The sequence below is a fragment of the Thunnus albacares genome, chromosome 10 (genome assembly GCF_914725855.1).
Source record: "Thunnus albacares chromosome 10, fThuAlb1.1, whole genome shotgun sequence".
In the NCBI taxonomy this organism is placed as follows: Eukaryota; Metazoa; Chordata; class Actinopteri; order Scombriformes; family Scombridae; genus Thunnus; species Thunnus albacares.
Window position 1 is genome coordinate 34,812,666 of NC_058115.1, and position 27,020 is coordinate 34,839,685.

Here is a 27,020-nt window from a genome sequence, read left to right on the forward strand (position 1 = left end):
TATCAATATAAAATCAATGTCACATTATTGAGTCAGACAGTTTGTACTCTCTTATTCTGCCTGTTTTAATCTTTACTGTAGATGATGATGGTAATGTGCAACATCAATGTTCAATGCTCCATAAATTTAACTATTAATCATGGAAACGTCTGTCCTTCGATCCTTACAATCTGTAAAAGTCTAAATTCAAAGTAAATGAATGAAGTGAAATTCAGTACAATCTCTAATTAAAACAGCAAGAAGTACAAATGACTCCATAGAAAACCAGAGTCCTCAGACTGATGATGAAGGACTGATGAAGGAGAATCAGCAGCAGTTTCTCTCTCTGTGTTTCCTCTGCAGGTGAAGCTACAAAGACTCTGTGACTGGATGTGGATCTGAATTCACCTGGTGAGTATTTTTATTTCTTCTGCCACACAGCTGACTCCACCAGCAGCTCATCTCCATTAAATGTGCTCTATAGTGGTAAATGAAAAGCCAACAGAGAACTGGAACCTTCTGAAAGTAAAACATTAAACATTAAACCTCAGTGGAAATGAAGAATAATGTCTTACTTTGATGCCATCTGGTGGTTGAATCAAGTTTGACGCTGTTGTAACTGCAGTGCTGGTGTGATGTGCAGCTTGTTGTAATGAATGAGCTTGTTGTTGTGTTTGTGTGAAGGTGTTTCTCTGCTATGGATCAGTGTGAGGACAGAGAGGACGGAATCCCTCCCTGTAAAAGGCGAAGGGAACATGACAGCCAGACCAAAGCTCAGAGGTGAGATGAGGATCTCTAACTGTCCATCACTGTTCTCCACTCACATCACTCCACCATCATTATTCACACTCAAAGCTCTGTGTGTGTTGTGTTGAAGAACAAAGAGGCAGCACAGACCAGACTCTGCTGGACCTGGACCTGGACCTGGACCTGAACCTGTACCCAGCTGTGTGTCCATGAAGAGTGACTGGTCCATGTTTGAACCTTTAAATTTTAAACCTGGACAACCTGCTGATGGAAGGTCAGAATGTAAAGCTGCAAAGACTGAACAGACTTTTCATTTCTATCCAACATGCACATTTATCAGAGCTGTTGTTGTTTCAGGATCCGGCAGCAGAGACCAGACTCTCCTGGACCTGAACCCAGCTGTCTGTCCTTTAAGAGCGACTGGTCGAAGGACATTTTCTGTGATTTTAAAGAAGGACATCCATCTGCTGATCAGATGTAAGCTGTAACTGACAGTAAACGTTGGGTTATTCTAGAAAAGAACTGGTTTGTACGACATGTTGTCCGACCACGTCAGTGAAAAGCCGGCTGTCATAGAGAGGGAGGAGACGTGATAATCATTTAAATATGGAGATAACAGATCACATGTTCAGACAGTCTCTCCTGGAAGACATTCATGGTGTTGAACTCAGTTGTTCATATGATAAGTGACATGATATGATTTATTTATATATTACAGACATAAAAAAAACATGTTAAAGTGAAAACACTCATTTCCAACATAAACCACCAAAAATTAAATAAAATAATAAACATCCACATCGTAAAAAAGTACAACAAGGGCGATTTGATGGCTGACGTAAAAATGGAATTGCAGATTTCAGTATAAACCTGTGACCATGTTCCATAAATAAGTCCTGACCTGACTTCTATAAGCTCCTCTCATTTTTAACAGCTGGATGTGTAACAGGAGGCTGTTCCACAACACGGCAGCAGCTTAAAAAAAGGAACTTCTGGCTACATTATTCACTGGAGGGACTTTATATGAACACACACTGGCCCTGGTGTTATAGCCATGCTGACTATGTTCCATTGTTATCTGTGAAGTATTGAGGAGCAAACCCATTGATAATGTTGAACATATGATGCAGCTTCTGTTGTTCTACTCTGAGCTGTACTGGCAGCAGTCCTACACTTCTGAATTCATCACCAACATGAGTTAAAGAGGATACATTTAATAAATACTGAATAATATTATTTTGCATCACCTGCAGTTTGTTCCTAAATGTAGATGTCAAACCACTGAACCAATCAGAACAGGCAGAATCAAACTGACGCTGTACCAATGAGGACATGAGAAGTTTCTTAACAGAAAAGTTAAAAAGAGCCTTAGTCTGTGAAACAGGAACTTAAGTTTGCTGCCACTCTTCGATAATATTTTATCAACAACAGATTCACAGGACAGTGACTGGCCCAATATTATTCCTAAGTATGATACAAAATATAATAAAATTTCAATTCCTTTAGAAAAGATTTTCAATGTATTTGTTCTTGACGTCTTTGTTCCAAACCGGATTGACTCTGTTTTACCCAAATGTATTGAAAGCTTTTTATCTATGAGCCACTCTCTCACACTTTCTGATTCATTACTAAGAGTTGTGAATTTCATTGACATCATTCCCAGATAGCAGTAATGCAGAATCATCAGCATACAGCAGCAGCTTGCATGTCACAGCAGCTGTCGTATCATTTATATACATAAGAAATAAAAGAGGCCCTAAAATAGAACCTTGCAGCACCACACATGTAATATCCTGAGGTTCTGATAGAACCACTTCAACATCACAGACTTGAGTTCTTCCTGTCATGTAAGAAATAAACCATTTTACAGCAGTATGTCCAAACACCATGCACTGTAACTTTGACAACATTACAGAACGATTCACTGTGTCAAAAGCTTTCTGCAAGTCAGCATAATTTCCTTCATCAAGGTTTTGACTAATAAAATCAAACAAATGAATCAGACAGATGTCAGTAGAGTCTGCTGCTGTAAAACCAGACTGAAGCTCATACAACAAACCGTGTCTGACTAAATACTCCTCAACCTGCTCAAACACAAGACATTCAAAAACCTCAGACATGACTCCTGCCTACTTTCTCATTTACATACACTTGAATGTCATTTTCATACTGGGAGCTGCCCAGTTCAACCCGTCTGATACAAGCAGACACTGAACACTTCCACTGGAGCAGCTGGAGGTTGTAGCTGCCTTGCTCCAGGGCACTTCAGCGGTGTACAGTGAGGGAGGGAGAGCTGTATGGAGGGTTGTTCAGAGCTGTTGGGACTAAACCAAACTGACTGATGAAGCAAAACACTGAGCTGAAAGCTACAAACAGACTGAGCAGTTGATTCTCAGTGGGATCAGATGGACTAGTAAAGCTTTATCACTACAGGGAGTCATCTGATTCTCTGTTCACATCCAAATATCACTTGATGGACCTTTAGCTTGTGTTTGTCTCTGTGTGGACAGACATAATGTGAGCTCATTCTTCATGATTCCTCCACAGAGTGGACCAGGAGAGCTCAGAGGTTCCCAGTGGTCAGTCTGCCCAGCAGCATCAAACACACCTGAACTCCATATTTATGGTCTGTACATGTACAACAACTACTTTTACATCTATTCTGTTCACAATCATCTCCATGCTGCACTTTGTAGACCAGTGGATTGTCAGTCTGTCCAACATGGATCTGATGTTTGCTTCATGATTTCAGTTTGATTGTGTCATTCATATAGTATTCTGTTCCAGCTGCTGGAGGAGAACATCGTCATTTTTGTGAAGAACGAGCTGAAGAAGATGCAGAAGGTTCTGAGTTCAGATTACCCAGAATGCCTAGAGAGTCAGAGGGAGGATGAGGAGGTGTTGGACGGTGAGGAGGAAAAGCAGAGGAGGAGCAGAGAGGCATTTCTGAAGATCACACTGCACTTCCTGAGGGGAATGAAGCAGGAGGAGCTGGCTGACTGTCTGCAGAGCAGTAAGAGGAATTCTATAAAGATTTAACATGCTGGACAAATTAGACATTTACTGATGTCTCAAGAGATTGAGAAAATATGTTTGATGTTTAATTAAATGTTTAAATATTTAATTTATACTTCATTTATTGATCCTTTTTCATGTGTGTTCATTCAGGGACTCATGCTGGCAGGTGTCAACGTAAACTCAAGTCTAACCTGAAGAAGAAGTTCCAGTGTGTGTTTGAGGGGATTGCTAAAGCAGGAAACCCAACCCTTCTGAATCAGATCTACACAGAGCTCTACATCACAGAGGGAGGGACTGCAGAGGTCAACAATGAACATGAGGTCAGACAGATTGAAACAGCATCCAGGAAAACAGACAGACCAGAAACAACCATCAGACAAGAAGACATCTTTAAAGCCTTACCTGGAAGAGATGAACCAATCAGAACGCTGATGACAAAGGGAGTGGCTGGCATTGGGAAAACAGTCTTAACACAGAAGTTCACTCTGGACTGGGCTGAAGACAAAGCCAACCAGGACATACAGTTCACATTTCCATTCACTTTCAGAGAGCTGAATATGCTGAAAGAGAAAAAGTACAGCTTGGTGGAACTTGTTCATCACTTCTTTACTGAAACCAAAGAAGCAGGAATCTGCAGGTTTGAAGAGTTCCAGGTTGTGTTCATCTTTGATGGTCTGGATGAGTGTCGACTTCCTCTGGACTTCTACAACAATGAGATCCTGACTGATGTTAAAGAGTCCACCTCAGTGGATGTGCTGCTGACAAACCTCATCAGGGGGAAACTGCTTCCCTCTGCTCGCCTCTGGATAACCACACGACCTGCAGCAGCCAATCAGATCCCTCCTGAGTGTGTTGACATGGTGACAGAGGTCAGAGGGTTCACTGACCCACAGAAGGAGGAGTACTTCAGGAAAAGATTCAGAGACAAGAAGCAGGCCAGCACCATCATCTCCCACATCAAGACATCACGAAGCCTCCACATCATGTGCCACATCCCAGTCTTCTGCTGGATCGCTGCTAGAGTTCTGGAGGATGTGTTGAAAAGCAGAGGGGGAGGAGAGCTACCCAAGTCCCTGACTGAAATGTACATCCACTTCTTGGTGGTTCAGTCAAAACTGAAGAAGGTCAAGTATGATGGAGGAGCTGAGACAGATCCACACTGGAGTCCAGAGAGCAGGAAGATGATTGAGTCTCTGGGAAAACTGGCTTTTGAGCAGCTGCAGAAAGGCAACCTGATCTTCTATGAATCAGATCTGACAGAGTGTGGCATCGATATCAGAGCAGCCTCAGTGTACTCAGGAGTGTTCACACAGATCTTTAAAGAGGAGAGAGGGCTGTACCAGGACAAGGTGTTCTGCTTCATCCATCTGAGCATTCAGGAGTTTCTGGCTGCTCTTCATGTCCATCTGACATTCATCAACCCTGGAGTCAATTTGCTGGCAGAAGAACAAACAACCCAGAAGTCTGAAACAAGAAAAGACAAATCTGCAGAGACACACTTCTACCAGAGTGCTGTGGACAAGGCCTTACAGAGTCCAAATGGACACCTGGACTTGTTCCTCCGCTTCCTCCTGGGTCTTTCAATGCAGAACAATCAGACTGTCTTACAAGGCCTGCTGAAACAGACAGGAAGTAGCTCACACACCAATCAGGAAACAGTCGGGTACATCAAGAAGAAGATCAGTGAGGATCTGTCTGCAGAGAAAAGCATCAATCTTTTCTACTGTCTGAATGAACTGAATGATCATTCTCTAGTGGAGGAGATCCAACAGTACCTCAGATTCGGAAGTCTCTCCACTGATAAACTGTCTCCTGCTCAGTGGTCAGCTCTGGTCTTCATCTTGCTGTCATCAGAAAAAGATCTGGATGTGTTTGACCTAAAGAAATACTCTGCGTCAGAAGAGGCTCTTCTCAGGCTGCTGCCAGTGGTGAAAGCCTCCAACAAAGCTCTGTAAGTACACAGACAGTTATTTATTGATTGATTTATTGAAAAGATATTCAAAGAGATTTTTTCAATAGGGGAGAAAAATAAATGTTTCATTAAATATTTTTTCCAATTGTATTCTTCAGACTGACTGACTGCAACCTCTCAGAGAGAAGCTGTGCAGCGCTGTCCTCAGTTCTCAGCTCCCAGTCCTGTAGTCTGAGAGAGCTTGACTTGAGTAACAACAACTTTCAGGATTCAGGAGTGAAGCTACTGTCTGCCGGACTGGAGAGTCCACAGTGTACACTGGAAACTCTCAGGTCAGGATTTAACAATCTGTTCAACTGATCACCATTTAAACTGTAATTTATATGAGCAGATAAACACCTGGGCATTTTCTCTACTCAAATTATTTTCAGACCAGTTGTGTGTTTAGAGCCTGTGAATATCTTTCTATTAACATAATTTTATTAGTTTTGTTCTGTTTCTGCTGTTGGAACCTGAAATACTAAAGAGGAGTTTTAAGATCCAAAAACTGAATTAAGAACTATGTAATTGGCCCAAAGTACACATACAGTTATTCAGTGAACAGTATTTAGCAATAGTTTTAGTTTCTTGTAATTTCAGATCAGTATCTGTGCTGGGATGATTTTTACTCACAATGGTGATATGACAGTTTACCCTAGCTGTTTTGTGGTTAACCACCATTTTAGTTTCAAACAACCTTAAAACACTGAATGATTACTGAAACTGTGTGAAATAGAGACAGTGAGTGTGAGTGAAGGAGTCAGAAATATTTCCTTACTGTTAGTGTTTACTTTTATTTCCACAAAGTTCAGTAATTATATGCCACATTAGTTGGGATTCATGTTCTGTATTTCACTGTGAGCACCTGAGATAGAATCATTTACCTGTGTGACGTGTTGGAGGTTTGATGTTTATACAAACTGTAGTCAGACTCTGTCACCTGCAGCTCTTCATCTAATCATCTCACTGTGGCTGCTTCTTCTTTTACTATTCTTTTATTTAGACCCATTTTTAACTGTGAAGAGTTAGCAGTCGCTAACATCATGTTGAATAAGGTTACAGGAAGGTGAAACTGCCTCACAATAAAAGCCTTACAGTGGTTGGCCATTTGAATTGAGAAGTAGTGTATGGAGTGATTATGTTTGACTCTAAAGATCACAGAAACACATTGGTGATGAGAAATAAAAACAACACCTTCCAGTCCTGCAGTGATATCAGACCATGTGACGTGTTGTTTTGTGTGTCTGCAGGCTGTCAGGATGTCTTATCACAGAGGAAGGCTGTGCTTCTGTAGCTTCAGCTCTGAGCTCCAACCCCTCCCATCTGAGAGAGCTTGACTTGAGTAATAACAACTTTCAGGATTCAGGAGTGAAGCTACTGTCTGCCAGACTGGAGAGTCCACGTTGTACACTGGAAACTCTCAGGTCAGATCATGTTTGTCTCAACTGATAACTACAAATACCATACAATCAATCAATCAATCAATTTTTATTTATATAGCGCCATATCACAACAAAAGTCATCTCAAGGCACTTTTCACATAGAGCAGGTCAAGACCGTACTCTTAAATTTACAGAGACCCAACAATTCCCCCATGAGCAAGCACTTGGCAACAGCGGTAAGGAAAAACTCCCCTTTAACGGGTAGAAACCTCAAGCAGAATCCGGCTCTTGGTGGGCGGCCATCTGCTTTGACCGGTTGGGTTGAGAGAGAGGGAAAGAGAAAGGGAAAGGGGGAGGGGGGCAGAAGAACAACAATCATAACAATAACAATAAGTATAAGTATCAATAGCCAGGGAAGGATGCCATCAGGACTGTGAAGGACTGCGAAGGCTCGGCCCAGAACCCAGGGTTTCCTGTTAGATGAGAAAGCACAATACAGTTTATACAACGTCTCTTATGTCAGTATTTCTGAATCTCCTCTTCATCAAGATTTTAAATATTACTGTGTAGAAAATCCGACATATGTTTCTCTACTTCAGCTTCATGTACTGTCCAGCACAAACATAACATCTTTGATTAACATGAAGAAGCTTGTCATGTTTTGATACCATGTGATTTATGTTACTGAATTACTTTTTATTCCGATTAATTGATTATTAACTGTCACATCTCTGGCTGGTTTAAAACAGATCACCAAAGATCATAGCCAGTTCTTGGAAGAGATTATATATCATCAACGTTTAGACCTATTTCAACACAAATGTTATTTGTCTTCTTGTTTATTGTTGTCTCTTCAGACTGACTGACTGTAACCTCTCAGAGAGAAGCTGTGCAGCTCTGTCCTTAGTTCTCAGCTCCCAGTCCTCTAGTCTGAGAGAGCTGAATTTGAGTAACAACAACTTTCAGGATTCAGGAGTGAAGCTACTGTCTGCCGGACTGGAGAGTCCACACTGTACTCTGGAAACTCTCAGGTCAGGATTCATCAATCTGTTCAACTGATCACCATTTAAACTGTAATTTATATGAGGAAATAAACACTTGGACTTTTCTCCATTCAAGTTATTTTCAGACCAGTTGTGTGTTTATAGTTTGTGAATAACTTTCTACTCATATATTTATTATTAGTTTTTTTCTGTCTTTGCTGTTGGAATCTGAAATACCAGAGAGGAGTTTTAAGATCCAAAAACTGAATGAAGAACTGTGTAACTGACCTAAAGTAAAACACATAGAGACAGTTATTCAGTGAACAGATTTTTAACAGTTACAGTTTTTTTTAATTTCAGAACATTATCTGTGCTGGAATGATAGTGATTTTTACTCACCATGGTGATATGACAGTGCATCCCAGCTGTGGGATTAATTCATGTTTTGTTTCAAACAAACTTAAAACTCTGGATGATTCCTGAAACTGAATGAGTCAGAAATGTTTCCTTACTGTTTTTCCACAACATTCAGTCCTTATATGCCATATTAGTTGGGATTGTCCTGTATTCGACTGTGAGCATATGTCACCTGTAGCTTTTCATCTAGTCAGCTCACTGTGGTTGTTTCTTCTTTTACTATTCTTTTATTTAAACCTATTTTTATGCAGTGAAGAGGTAGCAGTCCCTAACATCATGTTGACTAAGGTCACAGGAAGCTGGAACAACTTCACAATAAAAGTATTACAGTAGTTAGCCATTTGAATCGAGAAGGAGTGACTGAAAGTGTTAAGTTTAACTCTAAAGATCACAGAAACACATTGGTGATGACAGTAATAAACACATGATCTCAGATCATTTGATGTGTGTCATTTTCTGTCTGCAGTCTGTCAGGATGTCTGATCACAGAGGAAGGCTGTGCTTCTCTGGCCTCAGCTCTGAGCTCCAACCCCTCCCATCTGACAGAGCTTGACCTGAGCTACAATCATCCAGGGGCCTCAGGAGAGAAGCTGCTGTCTGCTGGACTGAAGGATCCACACTGGAGACTGGACACTCTCAGGTATGGACAGAGAGGTGGACAGGTTTGTTAGTGTGAATCAGTTTAAACAATCCTGTCATCTGTTCAGAATACAAACTGCTGAGTCTGAAAAGAAAGAGGGAAATGCTTTAGATTACAGCCCACAACGTACAGTGTAATTACTCCGTAGTCACGGTGTAATCTTTTGTACTAACGATGTACCGTTACAGTACGTACAAATATATATTTATCATATCATTGTCCTCCACCCAATGAAATCAGAGGGGTGGGGGCAATTTTATATACCAATAAAACAATTTGCTTTCAAAAACAAAAACCCCTGAGTTGTGAAAAGGATGCTTCTTTAAAGACATTTAGCATATACATATTGTTTCTAAACAAAGAAGTGCTCATTTTACCCACAAAGTGAAATTCAAATTTATAGTATTGTTCTATTGTGACAAGGGATTTATGTTCTCATCAAAAACAGACATATCACATGAATCATATGTGTTTCCTATGTATTTTCTTAAACTAAAGACTTTTAAAAAAGTAGGATTCCTATGTCTATATCCGGTCTAATTTCTCATTCAGGAACTCCTCCACTGCTGCTGCACTGCACAGTCCAGATCTATTCTGTTTAGCTTAACAACAGTCCTTAACAGTCCTTCCATGGATGTATAAAGAGTCCTTCAGGGCTGCGGAAGCAGCTATCTACTGCTCGATAGAAGAAGTGAAAGGTAACCTCTAAATCTGAAAAAAGGAAATGTTGTTGTTGAAGGGGCCTAAATAAGATGTAATATTTTACTGATGTGTTTAAAAATATAGTTCACAATTTGCATTATAATTTATTTTCTAATATAATACTCTGTCAATTTATCTATATCTTACCAGTCTTCTCTTAACAGTTCCTCACACTCACGTACGTTACAGTTGTACAGAATTGAAGATGAAATCTGGAAACACTCATTGGACCAATGCAATGTCAATATTGTATTCTGGTTGTTGATTGGTTAGGGAGGACGTCCTCCCTTGGAGCATCATTTTATGTGTCTTGGCCAATCACAGATTAGCATGAAGAAAAATGAAGTACATTAAATTGATGTAAGAGATCCCACCCTGAGGAGGACAGCATGAGCCCGTCCTCCTCTGCCCACCACTCCCCCCCACTTTTCCCCTCTGCCCCCCACCACCACTTCACACAGACTGCTCTTTCTCCTCCTGCCCTGCAGGTGTCACTGTTGAAGCATTTTAACCAGAATTACAATGATGGATTCTTTCCAAAGAAGAGAATAAACATATTTTATAAATAATTCTGAGATTTGGTAATGGTTTATTTCAATCAAATATTCTTTTTTATATTTTGATCTCCTTCTTGCCTCTCAAAAATAGAGGAGGAGCAACCTCCTCTGCCTCTATGGACCAGCCTCCACTGAGGGATAACAATTATGGAGCTTACAAATTACTTATACTGTGGTTATTTTTTAACTACCAGGTACCTATTTTATTATTACAGAGTATGTGCCATCTACTGAGCAATAAACTAGAATTTTTGGAAGAATTTAGAGAATATTAATACTCTAGTTATTCTTTAACTACTAGGTACTTGTTATGTTATTACAGGGTACAGTATGACGATAAAACGGAGCAAAAATCTGGACATTTCAGTGAAGATAGAGTGATGTCTTCTGTAGCACTTAATAAATCTGATGTGATTTTATTTCAAAATGACCTTAGTACCAATAAAACAGCCAAAATACATGGGTTTACGTGGGTTTACTTTGGAACAAAGGTCCAGGACAGTGTGTTGTCATGGACGCTGTCTGAAGACTGTCTCAGCTGTCATTCACCTCACCAGCAAACTTCATCACTTGATGCTTGTTTATAGCATCTTAGCTCCACCTGCCATCAGCGGACAGAATTCACCCACCAAAGATGTCACTCACTTGTGTGTAAACACATGTTGACAATTTTGAAGTCATTAAAATGTTGAAGGTCTTCTGCCTGGCAGTTGTTTTCGTCCAGAATTACAAATCCTCAAGGTGCAAGCTTATCCTTTTTTCAGCTCTGTGCACAGTCTCCTTTCATCCGAGGAAATATATATATAGCTATAGCTAATATGAATATAGCTAAAGATAAAACATTAGGTATGAATCAGAACACACATATATGGTTCATATGCTCTTCTGATTGCAAACTGTAGCGACTACTGGCAACAACGTAAAAGTCGCTGAGAGGCTGAGGTAGGGCCTTGTTTGCCGTTTGTCCGACACGCTACCAAAAAGATTCGCTGAGATCAAAACTGTAGCTTTAATAACTTTTATTAATGAAAGTGATCAACTTATTATAACTTTCACAAAATATAGGCTACTCAAAATAATCACAGCGATCAGGTGTAAAACTGCGTTCAGGTGTAAAACAGCGGTCAACAAAAAATACGACGACCCACTCACCCTCTGTCTCTTACCAGCTGGCATGCAGGTGAACAGGTGCTTAAATTAACTATAGGATACCACCGCCCATATCCATGTGACCTGATTATCAATCCCCGTGATCGTGCAATAATAAACAAACCAAAATAACCCAAAATATAAAACAAAAGAATTACTACTTTGCAATTCATTCAATTAATCCATTCATGGCTCCTACACGCCAGCCCCTAATTATTAGGTTATTACATAATAATTACTCACATTGCAGATGTTAATAGGAGGCATGAAGCAATTAAAAGATCAATAATCAAAGTCCATAAATTTACTTTACATTTTCGATCTTCTTTCTTCCTCCCGATCCTGTACATGAGTCATAAGTCAGTAAGACCAGAGGTTACTAGCACATAGTCTTATCAGAGTGATCTTTACCATCACTCTATGTCTGTCAGTCAAAATCAGAGTCAAAATGGAGGTCAAAGTGTCACAATGTGCATCAACCACTGCTTATCCAGCTTCGGCCTCCTGTAGTAGACAGACTTTGGTTATTGGTCGGTCCAGGCAGCTGCTCTTTGTTTTGATGCGTACCTGACGCACAAAACCTCTCCTGTCTGGAAAGGTTTGTAGGACTCTTCCCATGACCCAGGAGTTACGAGGTCTGCTGTTACTACTACTGCTGACAACTCCTTTTTCATCCTTTGTAGCTTTTCCATCTCTGTCTCTTGAAGAGCTCTTTGCTTGACCTGATGCCCCAGTAGTGGAGGGGCCTTTCTTCCCAGAATCCTTTTCTTTATCTCCCGTTTCAGCTTTCTTCAAGGCCTCTCTGCTGTCTTTCTTCAATGAACGTCTTTGTTGGTCCGTCTCCAAGTCAGACTGTGCAAGAGCCATGCTCAATTGTCTCCTCTTCTGACAAACAGACAAGAGCCAAGTCTTAAATATCAAGATCCAAGCAACAGACTTTCTCAGAGGGGTCCAAGAGTATTGGATCATGCGAGTCACTGCATCAGCCTCCTCTCTGACCTGTACAGCATTCACTGCAACAGCTTTCTTAACCTCACTGTCATCTGATGGAAGTTGAAGAGCATCGTCAGGAGAGACAGGCCACTCACTCTCAGGTTGAAGGAGAAAATGAGGCCCTGACACCCATGTTGCATTCTTGAGAAATGTATCTACTTTCACACCCCTGGAGGCAACATCGGCTGGATTGCTTGCAGTTTCAACATACCTCCATTGAGAAGGGTGTGAGGCCTTGCGAATTTCTGAGACTCGGTTGGCAACAAAGACTCTGAATCTGGTCATCACTCCTATCAGTGAACTTGTAAGATCTGGTCCCTGTAGGAGCTGAGCATTAAGTGATGTTCCCTGGTAACTCACTCCACAGTCAAAGACAACTCTGATCTTTCCTTTTTTAGGATGGTAGACGCCATGGTGCGGAATATACCAGACCTTGCCATCACTACGTTCCACATCCTCTTCAGGCACCCTTTCAGCATAACCTTTGGCAACAAGGTCATTCATGAAGGCCATATAATCAGCATGAAATGAGGAATCCTTCTGAAGCCTCTTCTTCAGGTGTAAGGCACGCTGCTCAATGATTTTCTTATTATTTGGCATGCTAACGTCCCTTTTCCTCAGAGGTAAGTTGATCTGATAGTGGCCATTCACTTGCTTTGCTGAGTTTGTGACCAGTTCCATAAACTTTTGATCTTCTCTTGACATGCCAATTTGTTCATCCATGCTGCATTCAGGGAAATCTGCCTTAAATTGCTGCTGCCAAAGTTCGTCCAAACACACAACTGACACTCTGTTCACTTGTAACTCTGGCTGCTCACAGTCCATTGCATCTCCACTGTCTCCTTTCAGTGGTCCATTCACAGTCCAACCCAGCATTGTCCTTATTGCATAGGGTCCATTATTAACACTGCGTATGACTTGCAATGGTTCCAAGGCCTTAGAAACATTTGTCCCTATCAACAGCTCAATCCCTGCCTCAATCTCAGGCAAATTGACATGTTTTAAATGAGGCCATCTCTGAAGATCACTCTGTCTCGGAATGTTCCCTTTGTGAACAGGCATGCACATCTGCGTGTAAGCCTTGGGCAGTTCACAGAAGTGCTCCTCATTCAAGCCAGCTACCTCCAGGCCTGACACGATGTGACTGCTCACAACTTTCTCTTGGCCCATTGTCCGTAAAAGAATATGTACCTTCTTCCCTGTAAGGTCAAGCTTGTGCATCAGAGACTCTGTACAGAACACTGCTGTACTGCCTTGGTCCAAGAAAGCATAGGTGGTGACAATCTTGCTCCCCTTTCTGGATTTAACTTGCACTGGAACTATGGGAAGTTTACAATCGTGATCACCAGCCCCAGTAAGACCACTTGCCACCAGAGTGCTGTCCACTGACACCTCTGCTTTCCTCTCAGCTAGGTCAGATTCCTTTTCCTTTGGAGGAATGTGAAGTATGGTTGGATGTTTAAGACCACATTTTGCACAGGAAATCCGTTTTCTGCAATCTTTGCTGATGTGTCCAATACACAAACAGCCAAAACAGACACCATTGTCCTTCAAGAAGCCAATCTTCTCTTTATGTGCTCTTTTCCCCAACTGAGGACACAAATCCAATGCGTGACCTCCTCCACAGCAAAGACATGTCTTCCTTTCAGTTCGAACATGTTTCTTCCCTTTGGTTCCAGGTTGAGTTTTCTTTCCCACAGGGGCTACAGTGGTAGCAAAACTGGTTCCTTTAATTCCAGAACGAGATTGCGGATTGTGCTTGCTTACACCTTTGTTTGTTGTCAGCGATGGAGCATCCTGTATGTTTCCAAACACTGGGTCAGTTAAGATTCTCACTTGTCTCTCAATGAAATTAGTGATGTCAATGAATGTAGCTCTCTGGCTGCGCCTTTCTTGCAGTTCACAGGCTACAGTTCTCCACTTGTCCCTAAATTTGTAAGGCAGTTTCCTTATAATGGCCAGCATATTGGCAGGCATGTCTAGCTCATGCAAGTATTGCACCTCTTCCATGGCATTACAGCAGCCTCTGAGAAAAAAGCTGTAATCTTGAAGAGCTTTTACATCTTCAGTTTTGATCGGAGGCCATGAAAGAGCCCTTTCCATGTATGCAGATGCAACCTTCTGCTCATTTCCAAACTGCTCCTGTCGTAAAGCCTTAGCCTTAACATATCCCCTCTCTGGATCAATGTGCTGGCAGCTTCTAACAAACTCTTTTGGATGACCCTTAGTGTACTGCTCCAGGAAATAGAGTCGGTCACTGTGGCTCGCAGTGTTCCTTTCCACACCATCCTCAAAAGCCTTCATGAATGCATGATATTTTAATGGATCACCATCAAAGGTTGGTATATCTCGCTTGGGCAAAGATGAAAGACATTGCTGCTGTATCAACAGTGTAGTGATTTCATTTTGCTTCCTCATAATGCCAAGTATGTTGTTTTGGTCTTCATTTTCTGGACCCATATTTGCATACGACACATTTCCATATTGCATTTGTGTAGTTGCTTGAGCATCATGATACACTGAATGTTGCTGGGGTTCATGGCACCCTACAGACATAGGCTTCAAATGAAAGAACTGAGATGGATTTTTCTCCTCAGGCCTTGCTCCTGTATCCGGGTGGTCACATTTGATCTCCTTTTGTGACATTTGTGGAATAAATGAATTTGCCTTAGCACTGAGGGTTTGTATTTTTCCTTGTCTTTTTTCCAAATAAGAATTCATCCCATCTGATTGCTTTGTTATAGAGGTTTTCCCACTTAGGATGCTCTGAGATCTGAACACATTTAGCTTAGCCATGTATGTAGCAATTTCCTCATCCAGTTGAAGCTGCTCCTTCCTTTTACGTAGCCGTTCCTCCTCTTCTTCCAGTTCGTGTTTGTCCTTTAATAATTTTTGTCTTATCTTTAAAGCTGCTAAGTCCGCCTCAGCTTTAAGACGTGCAGATGAAATACTAGAAGCAGCAGACTTTCTTCCTGTTGCAGAGTTTTGTGATCTGCTTCCCACATTTGACACACTGTCACTTGGCTTTACATCATCTTGTATATCATCTGTCATGATTATGGATGCAGCCTGCATTATTACTTGAGGTTCATCGGCTATTTGAAGAAAAGACACATCTTCATTGATTCCAACAGGATCAGATTGAACACAACTGTCATTGTGGAGCAGTTCCTCTGGTTCACTCAACCATTGTTCAACATGCCCTTTAAATGTGTTGCTGTATTTCACAATGCTGGAAAACCATTCATTTTGTTTCCTCTGTTCATCCTCTGGGAGTAAAGGAATCAACATATTATGTGACATGTTGGCATTTTCACAAAGTTGAATTAAACTCTCTAAAAGGGGTTGTACATGAGAGACGTTTTCCCTTTTTTTCATGAATGATTTCATTTGTGGTATGAGCCCTTTAATTTTATTCACAGTCCTTTTGCGTTCCCGTTGAAGCTTTTCAATTTTATTCACCAACGCCTTTGCGGTGAGTTGAACTTTTCTTTTCCCACACTCCATTTGAGAACTTGCAACACCAGCATTTATTTGACTCATTTTTCCTCTTTTGAGTTCCTTTTCGATGACCTTTTCAATACATTATTTGTGCATTTAAGGACACATCCACAGACCGAAAGGCAATTCATCCAGCAAACATCACATTTCCACATCAACAGCGCAGCGGCAACTTCAAAGAGACCAAGCGGAGATTCCTTATTTTTGCATCACGGAGATAATTCAGCACCGGTAATCAATCAGCCAGTCGTCCCCAGCGGACACACAGCAGTGAATATGCAAGCCGCATTCCTTCCATTAATACACAGCTTAATGCGTATAAACACCGGTAAGCCTACCTGGCTTCTGTGGTTGGCTTTGACTGCGGCTCCTGAAGTTGTGATGGTTGACAGCCGGTGCCTTCTTCAGTCATTCACCTCCGATGTTCGCTTTGTTTAATCCCCTTCCAATCGATCCTTAAGCCCATGCGCCATCCGGTGATGTTTCTTTTAATGCCGTTTTTTGTTGACAAAAATGTAGCGACTACTGGCAACAACGTAAAAGTCGCTGAGAGGCTGAGGTAGGGCCTTGTTTGCCGTTTGTCCGACACGCTACCAAAAAGATTCGCTGAGATCAAAACTGTAGCTTTAATAACTTTTATTAATGAAAGTGATCAACTTATTATAACTTTCACAAAATATAGGCTACTCAAAATAATCACAGCGATCAGGTGTAAAACTGCGTTCAGGTGTAAAACAGCGGTCAACAAAAAATACGACGACCCACTCACCCTCTGTCTCTTACCAGCTGGCATGCAGGTGAACAGGTGCTTAAATTAACTATAGGATACCACCGCCCATATCCATGTGACCTGATTATCAATCCCCGTGATCGTGCAATAATAAACAAACCAAAATAACCCAAAATATAAAACAAAAGAATTACTACTTTGCAATTCATTCAATTAATCCATTCATGGCTCCTACACAAACTGTGTATTTAATTTAGTTTGTTCTTCCATGTTTTGAGGCAAGTAAAATTGAAAACAAACTGTTCTCACATTGTCTTCTGTAGTTACGGAGTAAGTTATGTTGGTTGTTCCCCCCTTGTTACATTTAGTTACAGGGTAATTACATGGTGTGCAGGCTGTAATCTAAAGTACTGATAGTTCCCCCCTTGTTACATGTAATTACAGGGTAAATACAGGGTATGCAGCAGGGCCGGACTGGGAAAATCATTCAGGCTGAGAAATATAGCGAGAAATATAGCCCCAGTCAGGCCACTTTTTAAGTGGGGGGTCTGAGGGTCCCCACTAGGAAAATATTAGTTACAAAGACTTGATTTCCTGCATTCTGGTGAATTTTAATGCATGTGAACAACAAACTAATGAGCCAACAACTGCTTAGTACAATATACTGTTATGAACCTAAAATAAAACCAAAGGTGCATATCTTACAACAAAAGGCCTAATTTTTAATCAATATTTATTAAATAATAACTAAATAAACAACTAATATACTAACAAAATAGAAAATGTGCAGGTTGCTCTGAAGTAGTGGGCTTCTCTACTACGGTGGCACCAATGCTTCTCTCTCCACCTTCAAAAAGAAAAAAAAGCAAGAGCACAGCACAGCATATCTTTTAATGTACCAATATAATACAGTTAACAACTCTCTCTTCACCTATTCAAAGAACAGAGCAAGAGCACAATACCCTACTCAGTTTACTGATATACACTAACAGTTACCCATCAAAGGTTAAAATTTAACCAACACAAACATTAAATAACACAGATATTTACAATAGCCTGAATAGTGACAGAAGATGTTGTGTTGTCTCAATAATTTTAAATTATGAGCTCAAAGTATGAACTCACTGACTGAAATTAATCACCATAATGCATTCATTTTCAAATAATACTGACCACATTAACAAGTGTTACCTCCCCAGTCTCAGGCCCTGAACCGTAGTTGGGCAGCCACTGGTATGACGCTAGCTCACTTAGCTTAGCCTGGCTCGTAGCTGGTAACAAGCTCTACTAAGAGTCCGGACCAACTCTGCGGTGGAGAACGGGGTACTTTATTCCAGCGTCGCAGCGGACTTAATACATAGTCTCTCTGCGATGCATTTGACTCTTGCTTCACTGACAGTGGTAACTTATTTCTCCTCTACTGGCATACACCTATTCTCTGTGGCTGCGGCTAGACACACACGTATTTCCGACTACCGGAGCTTACACTACTACGTCACACACACACACATTACCCCATATTACCCACAAAGCCTCCTTCTTAAAGGAGCGGGCTTGGCTTGCAACACTAGACTGGATATGCCAATTACGTCATCAATGTTTTTGAGGAAATTAGAATGGGAACTGCCACTTTTATTGTTGATTTTCCAGTCTGTTTGCTGCTTTAACATTAACAGGGGACGATGACGCATCAGTAACATTAGCTATGTTAGCTAGCTAGCACATTTATTTACTGACTAACCTGGTGGCATTTAACGGCATCTCCTGCAAGCGCCTTTCTCTTTTTTTCTCCCTCTCTGCTCCTCCCTTCCTCTTTTTTCCACCGTCCATCTTCCTGCTAAGTCATTTAGCCTCTAAATGCACCTGCTGCCAACTACTCTCTCTCTTTTTCTCTCTCTCTCTCAGCCAGCCAGAAAGAACTTTGCAAACAAATGATGTTATTATCAATTTTCAAATTTTATCTGCTATAATTTATTATCTATGAATATAGCGTATTCATAAATTGCATTATATAATATATGTTAGGATTTTAGTTCATTTTTAATTGTTCCCTGCCTTGCTGCTTCAGTCTGCGTTTTCCTGATTTGTGTCCGCAGCGGGCCTACGGTGGCCGGCGTGTCTCACAGTGTAATGTGTATTGTACGTGGGAAAATATGAATACGCATGCTCAGAGTGTTCGTGTATTCAATGTATATCCTATGTGTATATCACATGAAATTGATGACAAGTGGGGCAGACAGCCTGAAGCCCCACTAAAGCGTCATTTCATATTTCACAGCTGATTGGCTCGCTGTCTGACAGAGAGCCAATCAGATAGCTCTCTGTCAGACAGATAGCCAATCAACTGTGAAATATTTCAAATGACATTGCAGTGCGGCTACAGCGCGAGCTGTTTACAGTTACAATTTACAGTCGGCTAAAAAGGGGAGACTTTCTCAGCTAACGCCAGCTAACTTGAAAAAAATGAAGTGGATTTCATACTCGAGCACAGGGTATAAACTCTTTATTTGGAGGAGAAACTGGAATTAAAGCGCCTCGGAGCCCACCAGCCACGGAATACTGTCATCACTCAAACTGCTGGTAAAATTAACCGCGGGTTTAACGTGGTGAAGTTTGCCGGGAGGAAAAACCGCCATGCTGCTCTTTTCTGAGCCGTCAGCTGGTGAATGAAAGCATATTTTATCATCCTGCCTTGGTGGTTCTGGTCCGTGAATTGGTCATATTGTTGTGCTGGATCGATTGATATAGATGGTGACGAGTGTCAGTGTGTCCATGCTTATCTACTGAGGTTGTTGTCATAAAGTCACAGATTGGATTAGCATCCTCCTCCTCTTTGCTGTTCACTTATGGCTCTGTAGGCTCATTTGTTCTGAGCTTGGTTGTGTTGGCTTATGATGATATATCACATTATTAATTAATCAATATTACAGAGAGGTTGTGCTTCAGTGATGCGGTCAGGCGCCTCGTTCCTGATCGCATCACTGTCGTGAGTCAACCAGCCAACTGGAGCTAATGCTTTCTAGAGATCGTGGCTTTTCCCAAACTGAATAAATACCTCACATATAAACACAAAACTGCTTTGCTAGCTCAATCTCGTTGTAACTAAGATATCCGTTGAAAAAATATTTTTTCCATGAACAGATTTAGCTACTACGTCCGCAAACTTCACATATATATTTAAGCTAGTAGCGCCGTGTCACCAGCACAGCTGATGGAGGAAGCCGGAGTAGAAACTGAGATAAACTCTCAACTGAAGGGAAAATGGCTGAGTTTTGCTGTGTGGGGGGGAGCAAGGTAACGATGAAGAGTTTTTCAGTATGTGTCAGTGTAACTCGTCTCTCAGAGTTCAATCCACTCGGTAAAGGATCCGTTTTGTTTTACCCACAACTCCTGATCAGTTCAGTTCAATCCAGTTTCACAAACAGAAAAGAAAGACAACTCAAACTCCGCTCCGGGTTTTCACTGCAGATCACCACAAAACAAAACAAACCACAGACATTAGCAAAGCAACACAGCACATAAAATAAAGCCAGCAGAAACATCAGATAGGTCGGACCACCGTGTTTAACTATATATCTTCACACGTTACAGTTACGGCTGAAAATGACAACAGAAGAAAAAGTTCACATATCTCCGCAACTCAAATCAACCACCAGTCGTCCACCCGGAAGTGACTGTTGTTGTTAGCGTGACGTCACGGTCTGTAGTTCTAATGAATGGCGGAGTGATATTTTTAGTGATGAGGCTTTTTTCATTTGAGCACGGCTAGGTGTGCTGTCATGCTGATTCAAGCTCGTTCTAAATGTCCAGTTGACCAATCAGATTGCTTGGTCGGAACTACGTGTTGTGTAATTTAGATTTGTGACAGTGGTGACGTCACTTGTGTAATTTCTCTTTCACTCAGTTCATTTCAGTTCAGTGAGGCTTTATTGGCATGAGCATATTAAAGTACAGTGTTGCCAAAGCACATTGTACAAAGTAGTACAAACAGGGGCAGGTACAGGTTTTAACATCCAAACATTAAAACATTATGTTAACTTTACAGTTTGAAAACAATAACAATGTCAACAATGTTTTGTAATGCAAATTACATAAATAAATACACAAAAGAAAGAAAACTGAACTAAACTGATGGATATCAGCAATAGTTCAGTTTTAATAATCATGATTTAATAATCATAATTAATAATTAATAATGGTTTTGATATTAAAATATATATATATACACACATACATACGGACATAAATATATCTGTCTGTGTGTGTGTATATGTGTGTGTGTGTGTGTATATGTGTGTGTGTGTGTGTGTGTGTGTGTGTATATGTGTGTGTATATGTGTGTAAGTGTGTGTGTGTATATGTGTGTGTGTGTATATGTGTGTGTATATGTGTGTATATGTGTCTGTGTGGAAATGATGATGATAATTATAATAATAATCCTACGTAAGTAAAAGTAAATAAGTAATTACTTTTAAATGTACTTGAAATATTAAAAGTAAAAGTACTCACACAATGGGTTGTCTCTTAATGTCCAGGCCTGTATTTCAATAAAAACCATAGTATGGGGCTGCGTTACCCTGTTAGGTAACATATAATCTACAGAATTATCAATTAGAGCGTGAAATGTATCACAGAGGGTAAGCATAAGTACGCTAACCTTTACAATAAACAGAAGTTGTTGCTGGTAAGTATTACTAATGGTATCTGCAGAGGTATAAGAATTACTAGTAGTAACATCTGCATTTTCTAATATCATTAGGCAGAACCAATAAAGAAGACGGTTATATCTTCAAATCTGGTTAAATTCTGGTGTTATATACTCCGATACAGACAGTAGATGGCGGTGTGGCTTTCAGTCTGTCTGGAAAACCAACGAAGGAGAGGAGTAATGTTTAATGTTGTGGGCTCAGACTGACCACAACTTTCTCTGCTAAAGAGCTCAGAAGAAAATACACAGCAGTGTTTCACATGAACTGACTGGACAGTGCTGGTCTGTAAACTCACAGCCCCCCCACCAACACTCTTGGAACCGATCCATATTAAATGTGAACCTTGTAATCGTGACCGCTACACGGCTAATGTAAAACAAAGAGCTTATGCCTGCAGTAAATTACGTTCACTAAAGTGTTTGTTTTTACCACCGACAGGTTCAGATTGTTGTTATAAGTGTGTGACAACATTATGAAGGATTCATATAGAGACAGAGCTGCTGTTAAAGGGTCAGATCGTTTCTGTTAAACCAGAGAAAGTTTAACCAGACTCCACTGAACATGTTCAATTATCTGCAAAGACAAGACTAATTTGACCTGCACTATCTAGGCAATGTGCAAGTGCAAACTTGTCCATTAATACTAATTTCACAACCTAGAAAAGCTAGACCCTATATTACATTGTAAATGAAGTCCAGCTAGCATGTGTGACAAGCTAACCTAACTTACCACCTTACCTTCCCATGGAAGTTAGCTAAATAATGAAAGCACCGTTGTCTTTTCTGGCGACTGCTGTATATTAACATGTACTTCACTAGATTAGAGCATTCATAACATGATGTCAGTAAACTAAACTAATATAACCTTGGCTAACATGTATAAGCCCGAGAAAATAACTTAGCATAGCAAGAGCTCTGCTCACCTCAATGTGTTTCTTTAGATTTGAAGGTGAATTTTTGAAAGCCAGTAGTTGTTTTCTTTGAGGCAGACAGTTGATTCCTGGAGCTTATATATTTAAACATTTCCTTCAAATAGGGCCAAGGGTGGCTGGACTCAGGGGGCTCAGTCTCTGGGTCCATATTGAATGTTCAAATCACAACTGCTGCTTCCAAATGCACGCTCTGCTGTCATTGGAGGCCGGGATAGCAGCACCTGATTGGTTTAAACCTCCGAGGCATTTTGATGACTGATCAATCATAAAATGTAACGAGGTGCATTTTAGAAATGTACTGGAGTAGAAAGTACAGATAATAGCTGCAAAATGTAATGGAGTAAAAGTCAAAAGTATGCTCTATATTTTTTACTTAAGTAAAGTACAGATACGTGAAAAATGTACTTAAGTACATAAAGGAAGTATTTGTACTGCGTTACATTCCAGCACTGTCCACGGGAGATATCAGCGTTTATCCTCTGGATGGTGTCAGGATGGAAGTCTCTTCATGGGAGGATGGTGGAGATAATGATCTTGGAAGAGGGGAAGGTCTGTGTAGCTCTCTGTGCTACTCTCTTCATAGACTCTGCTACCCTCCCCTGCTGTAGTCTCAGGTCATTACTACCTGTGTGGATGATAATGTGGCTAGGTTGACCCAAGGTGGACTCAGTGAACAGCTGGAGGGCGTTATCAGTCCTGGAGCACCAGAATTTATTAACTTTGTGAGCAGGAAAAAGCTGGTCCTCTTTAACACGTTTCCCATTTGAGTCTCTTAGGACCACAATGTCAGCATCACTGGTTATCTTTACCTCTCCAGATGTTTTGCTAGGCCTGCTGGTAGTGGCCTCCCTTTGTGAGTCTGTGGTAGAGAGGGTGGGGGTGGGTGTTACTGCAGGTCGTTGTGATGACCTGGTGTCAGTCGGGGTGGAGGTGGAGGTAGAGGGCTGTGGTTCAGAGTGAGGGGAGCTGTTGGTGGTGATGGAGGGTTCTCGTTGGTTTGCTCTGAGACTCTGCAGCTGCTCCTTCAGGCTGAGGATGGTTTGCTCTCTCAGGAGCAGTTCCTCTCTCATAGCAGTGAGTTTTCTCCCTGTAGCCTGTCTGTCCTGCTGCAGCTCCTGGACCTCTCCTCTCAGCTCCTGCAGGGAGGTCTTCAACTCATTCCTCATCTGGCTGTATTGGTCTTTGAGCTGCTGTGTGGACTCAGTGGATGTCTGGTTGGAGAGCAGCAGCTCCTTCACTTCCACGAGCTCTACTTCCTGCAGGGACAAACACACTCTCTCTCTCTCTCTCTCTCTCTCTGTCTCTCTGTCTTCCTCTGTATATGTGTACAGACCTGCTAGAAGCCACTTTGTTGTTAAAAGTGTTTTGTGGATCCAGAACATGTTAAAAACACATCAGTATCAAGGTCAAGTACTGTAGTTTTCCTGGTATGTAGCCTGTCTATTGAAGTAGTTGGTGCCCCTCCAGTTTTTTACATATAAAAACGCTGCTGAACGTTGCTGAAGCATATTTACACAAACTATACAATCATAGCAAACACATAAATAAACAAACAATAACAATACAAGAGAGCATGGAGAACAATAGGGGCTATGGAAGGTAGGTAAGAGTAACATAAGATATAAACATACAATAAATGAATTATTAATGAATAAACATGAATTATTATCCATGTGGGTCTAACAGAGCTGTGGAGCTCATGGCAGCTGCTACAGATCTTGCTGCCAGTCTACAGCAGTCCTCCCTCTCTCCCAGCAGGACTGGAAGTCTCTCCCAGTCACTTACATAGAGGAACTCTGGGAATATTTGTATTATTTCTGTAAAATATTGGTCTGTAATACTTTGATGTTGGTTGCAGTGAGTTAAGAAGTGCAGCTCTCTGGTCACAGTAAGAACACAACGTCTCCTCTCTGGGCAGCAGGTCTGTCTGTGTCTTCTTCCACTGCCAGGTTGTGTTCAGTCAGTCTGTGCTTAGTCAGTGTTCTTCTCAGTTTTCTATCAGACGCTGTGGTCAGGTAGGATGTCACAGTGTCTCTCTGTTCAGGGTTACGTATGTTTCCATTTTGTTCTGGGATTTTGTTAGTTCTGTCCAGTAATCTCTGTGTTTTTATTTTTCTTTCATCATAATTTGGTTTGGTCTAATTTTCTGAGTGCATGTGTCCTGAAGCTGAGGTGGTCCTGGTGTAAAGACCTGAGTGGTTGATGTCTCTCTCTCTCTCTCTCTCTCTCTCTCTCTCTGTACACCGTTAGTAGAAAAGATTACACCATAACTACGGAGTAATTACACTGTACGTTTCAGGCTGTAATCTAAAGCGTTACCAGAAAAAGTGTCAAGTGTCAACATGATTTGACTTTGAGACGCTTGTTTCTGATTGGCTGAATGTAGCTGCTGTTCATGTGTAGCTCACCTGCACTCAGGTGATTGACGATTGTGTTGCCTAGCAACAGCAAAGCACCTCTGTGATCAGGATCAGTGATGTCGTAGGGCTGATCGATTAATCAAGTTTTATTTTGTCTTCCAACGATTATGAAAACAAGATAATCGAGATAAATCGATTATTCTGCCACATTCTGCTTCACAATGATGCTCTGGTTTTGTCTTGTGTTATAAATCCAGCGCAGTGAGACAGACAGAGCGGAGTCTTCCTCACAGCATGAATGTGTCTGAATTTAACAGTCAAATGTCATAATATTGTGAGACCTATGAGATATGTTGCCAAGACAACTTAAATATAAACTTATATTATTAAAAGTTTGGTTTTGCCTCCGCTGTTAAGACTCTGTTATGACTCTGAAAAGTCTGACGGTTTTCTCTCAGGTAACGTTACATCCAGCACTGACACAGTGAAACAAACGGATCAGCCCGGAGCTCCACGGTTAAATAACATGTAATTGATCAGTAGGAGGTTTAATTTTCCCCGTAGGGCCCCGGTGAGAGGCGGCTCAGGGAGACGGCGGCAGGTGGAGGTGGTGGAGCTGCAGCTGCAGGCTGCCCGCATGGCTGCATTCAATTACCAACAGCAAGGATATTAGTTTTATTTTATTATTGTTGCTTATATGCTCAGTTCACAAAGTGTGTGAAGAGTTCATTCTGCTGACTAAAATACATTTGTTGGATCATAGTTAGTGTTTTTGTGCTTTATTGCTGTTTAAATGTAGGATATTATATGGCTATTTAAACATATGTCCGCTAGTTGTTCTATATGGCCGGAATTCTGGAATATTAACGGACATGTTGGCCGTCAGAAAAGTCTAGCGTCTAACCCTGGTCTGCAGCTGTTATTGTTCAAGGAAATCCACGGTTAAAAAGACAAGTTGTTTTTTTTAAATAGATGCACGATGTTTCCAAAGTCAACGAGTAATCGTGTTAAATAATCGTGATTATGGTTTCTGCCATAATGGAGCAGCAGTAATATCATGTCCATGTTTGCATGCTGAAAGAGAACGTGCTGCTCTGACCCCCCTCCTCCTTTCAGGCTGCAGCCTGCTGGAGTCCGATGGTTGACACCAGGTCTGAGGAAGTGTAAGTGTGTTTTTCATTTCATTCATGAAAACAAAGCAAACTTCAAACTGTGACATCACTCATTCACATCCTACTGAGGATGAAGATGATGTCATCATCAAACAGATGATAGATCAATAACTGCAGCTGTATTGTGTCTCGTTCTCTCCATCAGATTTCTGTCAACTCACACTGGATCCAAACACAGTAAACAGAAAACTCAAACTGTCTGACAACAACAGGAAGGTGACACATGTGGAGGAGGTTCAGTCATATCCTGATCATCCAGACAGATTTGATTACTGGGTTCAGCTGCTGTGTAGAAATGATCTGACTGGTCGCTGTTACTGGGAGGTCGAGTGGAGAGGAACAGTTACTATATCAGTGACTTACAGAGGAATCAGCAGGAAAGGAAACAGTGATGACTGTTGGTTTGGAGATAATGATCAGTCCTGGAGACTGACCTGCTCTGATGATGATGGTTACTATGTCTGGCACAATAAGAGACAAACATCCATCTCCTCCTCCTCCTCCTCCTCCTCCTCCTCCTCCTCCTCTGTCTCTGGCAGAGTAGCAGTGTATGTGGACTGTCCTGCTGGCACTCTGTCCTTCTACAGAGTCTCCTCTGACACACTGATCCACCTCCACACCTTCAACACCACATTCACTCAGCCTCTGTGTGCTGGGTTTGGGCTCTTTTCTTGTTCCTCAGTGTCTCTGTGTGGTCTGGAGGAGGAAGAGTCTCCTCCTGTCAGAGAAACTTTCTCACTGCTGACCAGATAGTTCAGTCTGTACAGGATCACACACAGCTGATGGTATTTAGTACCAACATGATCTCTCACTGCTTGTAAATGTAAACATGGTTTCCACATGATTGACAGTTTGTTTGTAAAATGAATCAAATGATAAACTGAGTCCAGTTGTTGTTGTTTTCTGTTGTTAGTGTATTAGAAAGGCTTGAACTGTAATGGGATAATGGGAATGGGATCTTCACAATGTTTAGTTGTATTTCTTCTAGTAGTTTCATAGTAACTGTGTTACCTGATTCCTTCACTTATTTAGAGATCACATGACAAATGGTGGTCAGAACAACAGGCCTCCTATTGGCTGGTTAAATGAACACCTCTAA

General features: G+C 41.2%; 1 protein-coding gene across 1 annotated transcript; it reads left to right on the forward strand.

Moving 5' to 3' along the window:
• The first annotated feature begins 215 nt into the window (after nt 1-215).
• On the forward strand, nt 216-27,020 carry LOC122990131 (protein NLRC3-like). The gene is made up of 12 exons (XM_044363250.1): nt 216-390; nt 664-759; nt 857-1,000; nt 1,084-1,203; nt 3,274-3,352; nt 3,514-3,739; nt 3,895-5,695; nt 5,815-5,988; nt 7,935-8,108; nt 25,866-25,912; nt 26,067-26,577; nt 26,954-27,020. The coding sequence occupies exons 2-12, from the start codon at nt 677-679 to the stop codon at nt 27,018-27,020; spliced, it is 3,426 nt and encodes a 1,141-aa protein (XP_044219185.1). The 5' UTR covers nt 216-390; nt 664-676.

What these genes read in the sequence shown, in the direction of transcription:
- LOC122990131 (XM_044363250.1), top strand. Translation starts at nt 677, where the DNA reads ATGGATCAGTGTGAGGACAGAGAGGACGGAATCCCTCCCTGTAAAAGG. An exon ending in GGACAACCTGCTGATGGAAG is followed by an intron (nt 1,001 to 1,083) that starts GTCAGAATGTAA and finishes TTGTTGTTTCAG; the next exon opens with GATCCGGCAGCAGAGACCAG. An exon ending in TGTACTCTGGAAACTCTCAG is followed by an intron (nt 8,109 to 25,865) that starts GTCAGGATTCAT and finishes TCCTCCTTTCAG; the next exon opens with GCTGCAGCCTGCTGGAGTCC.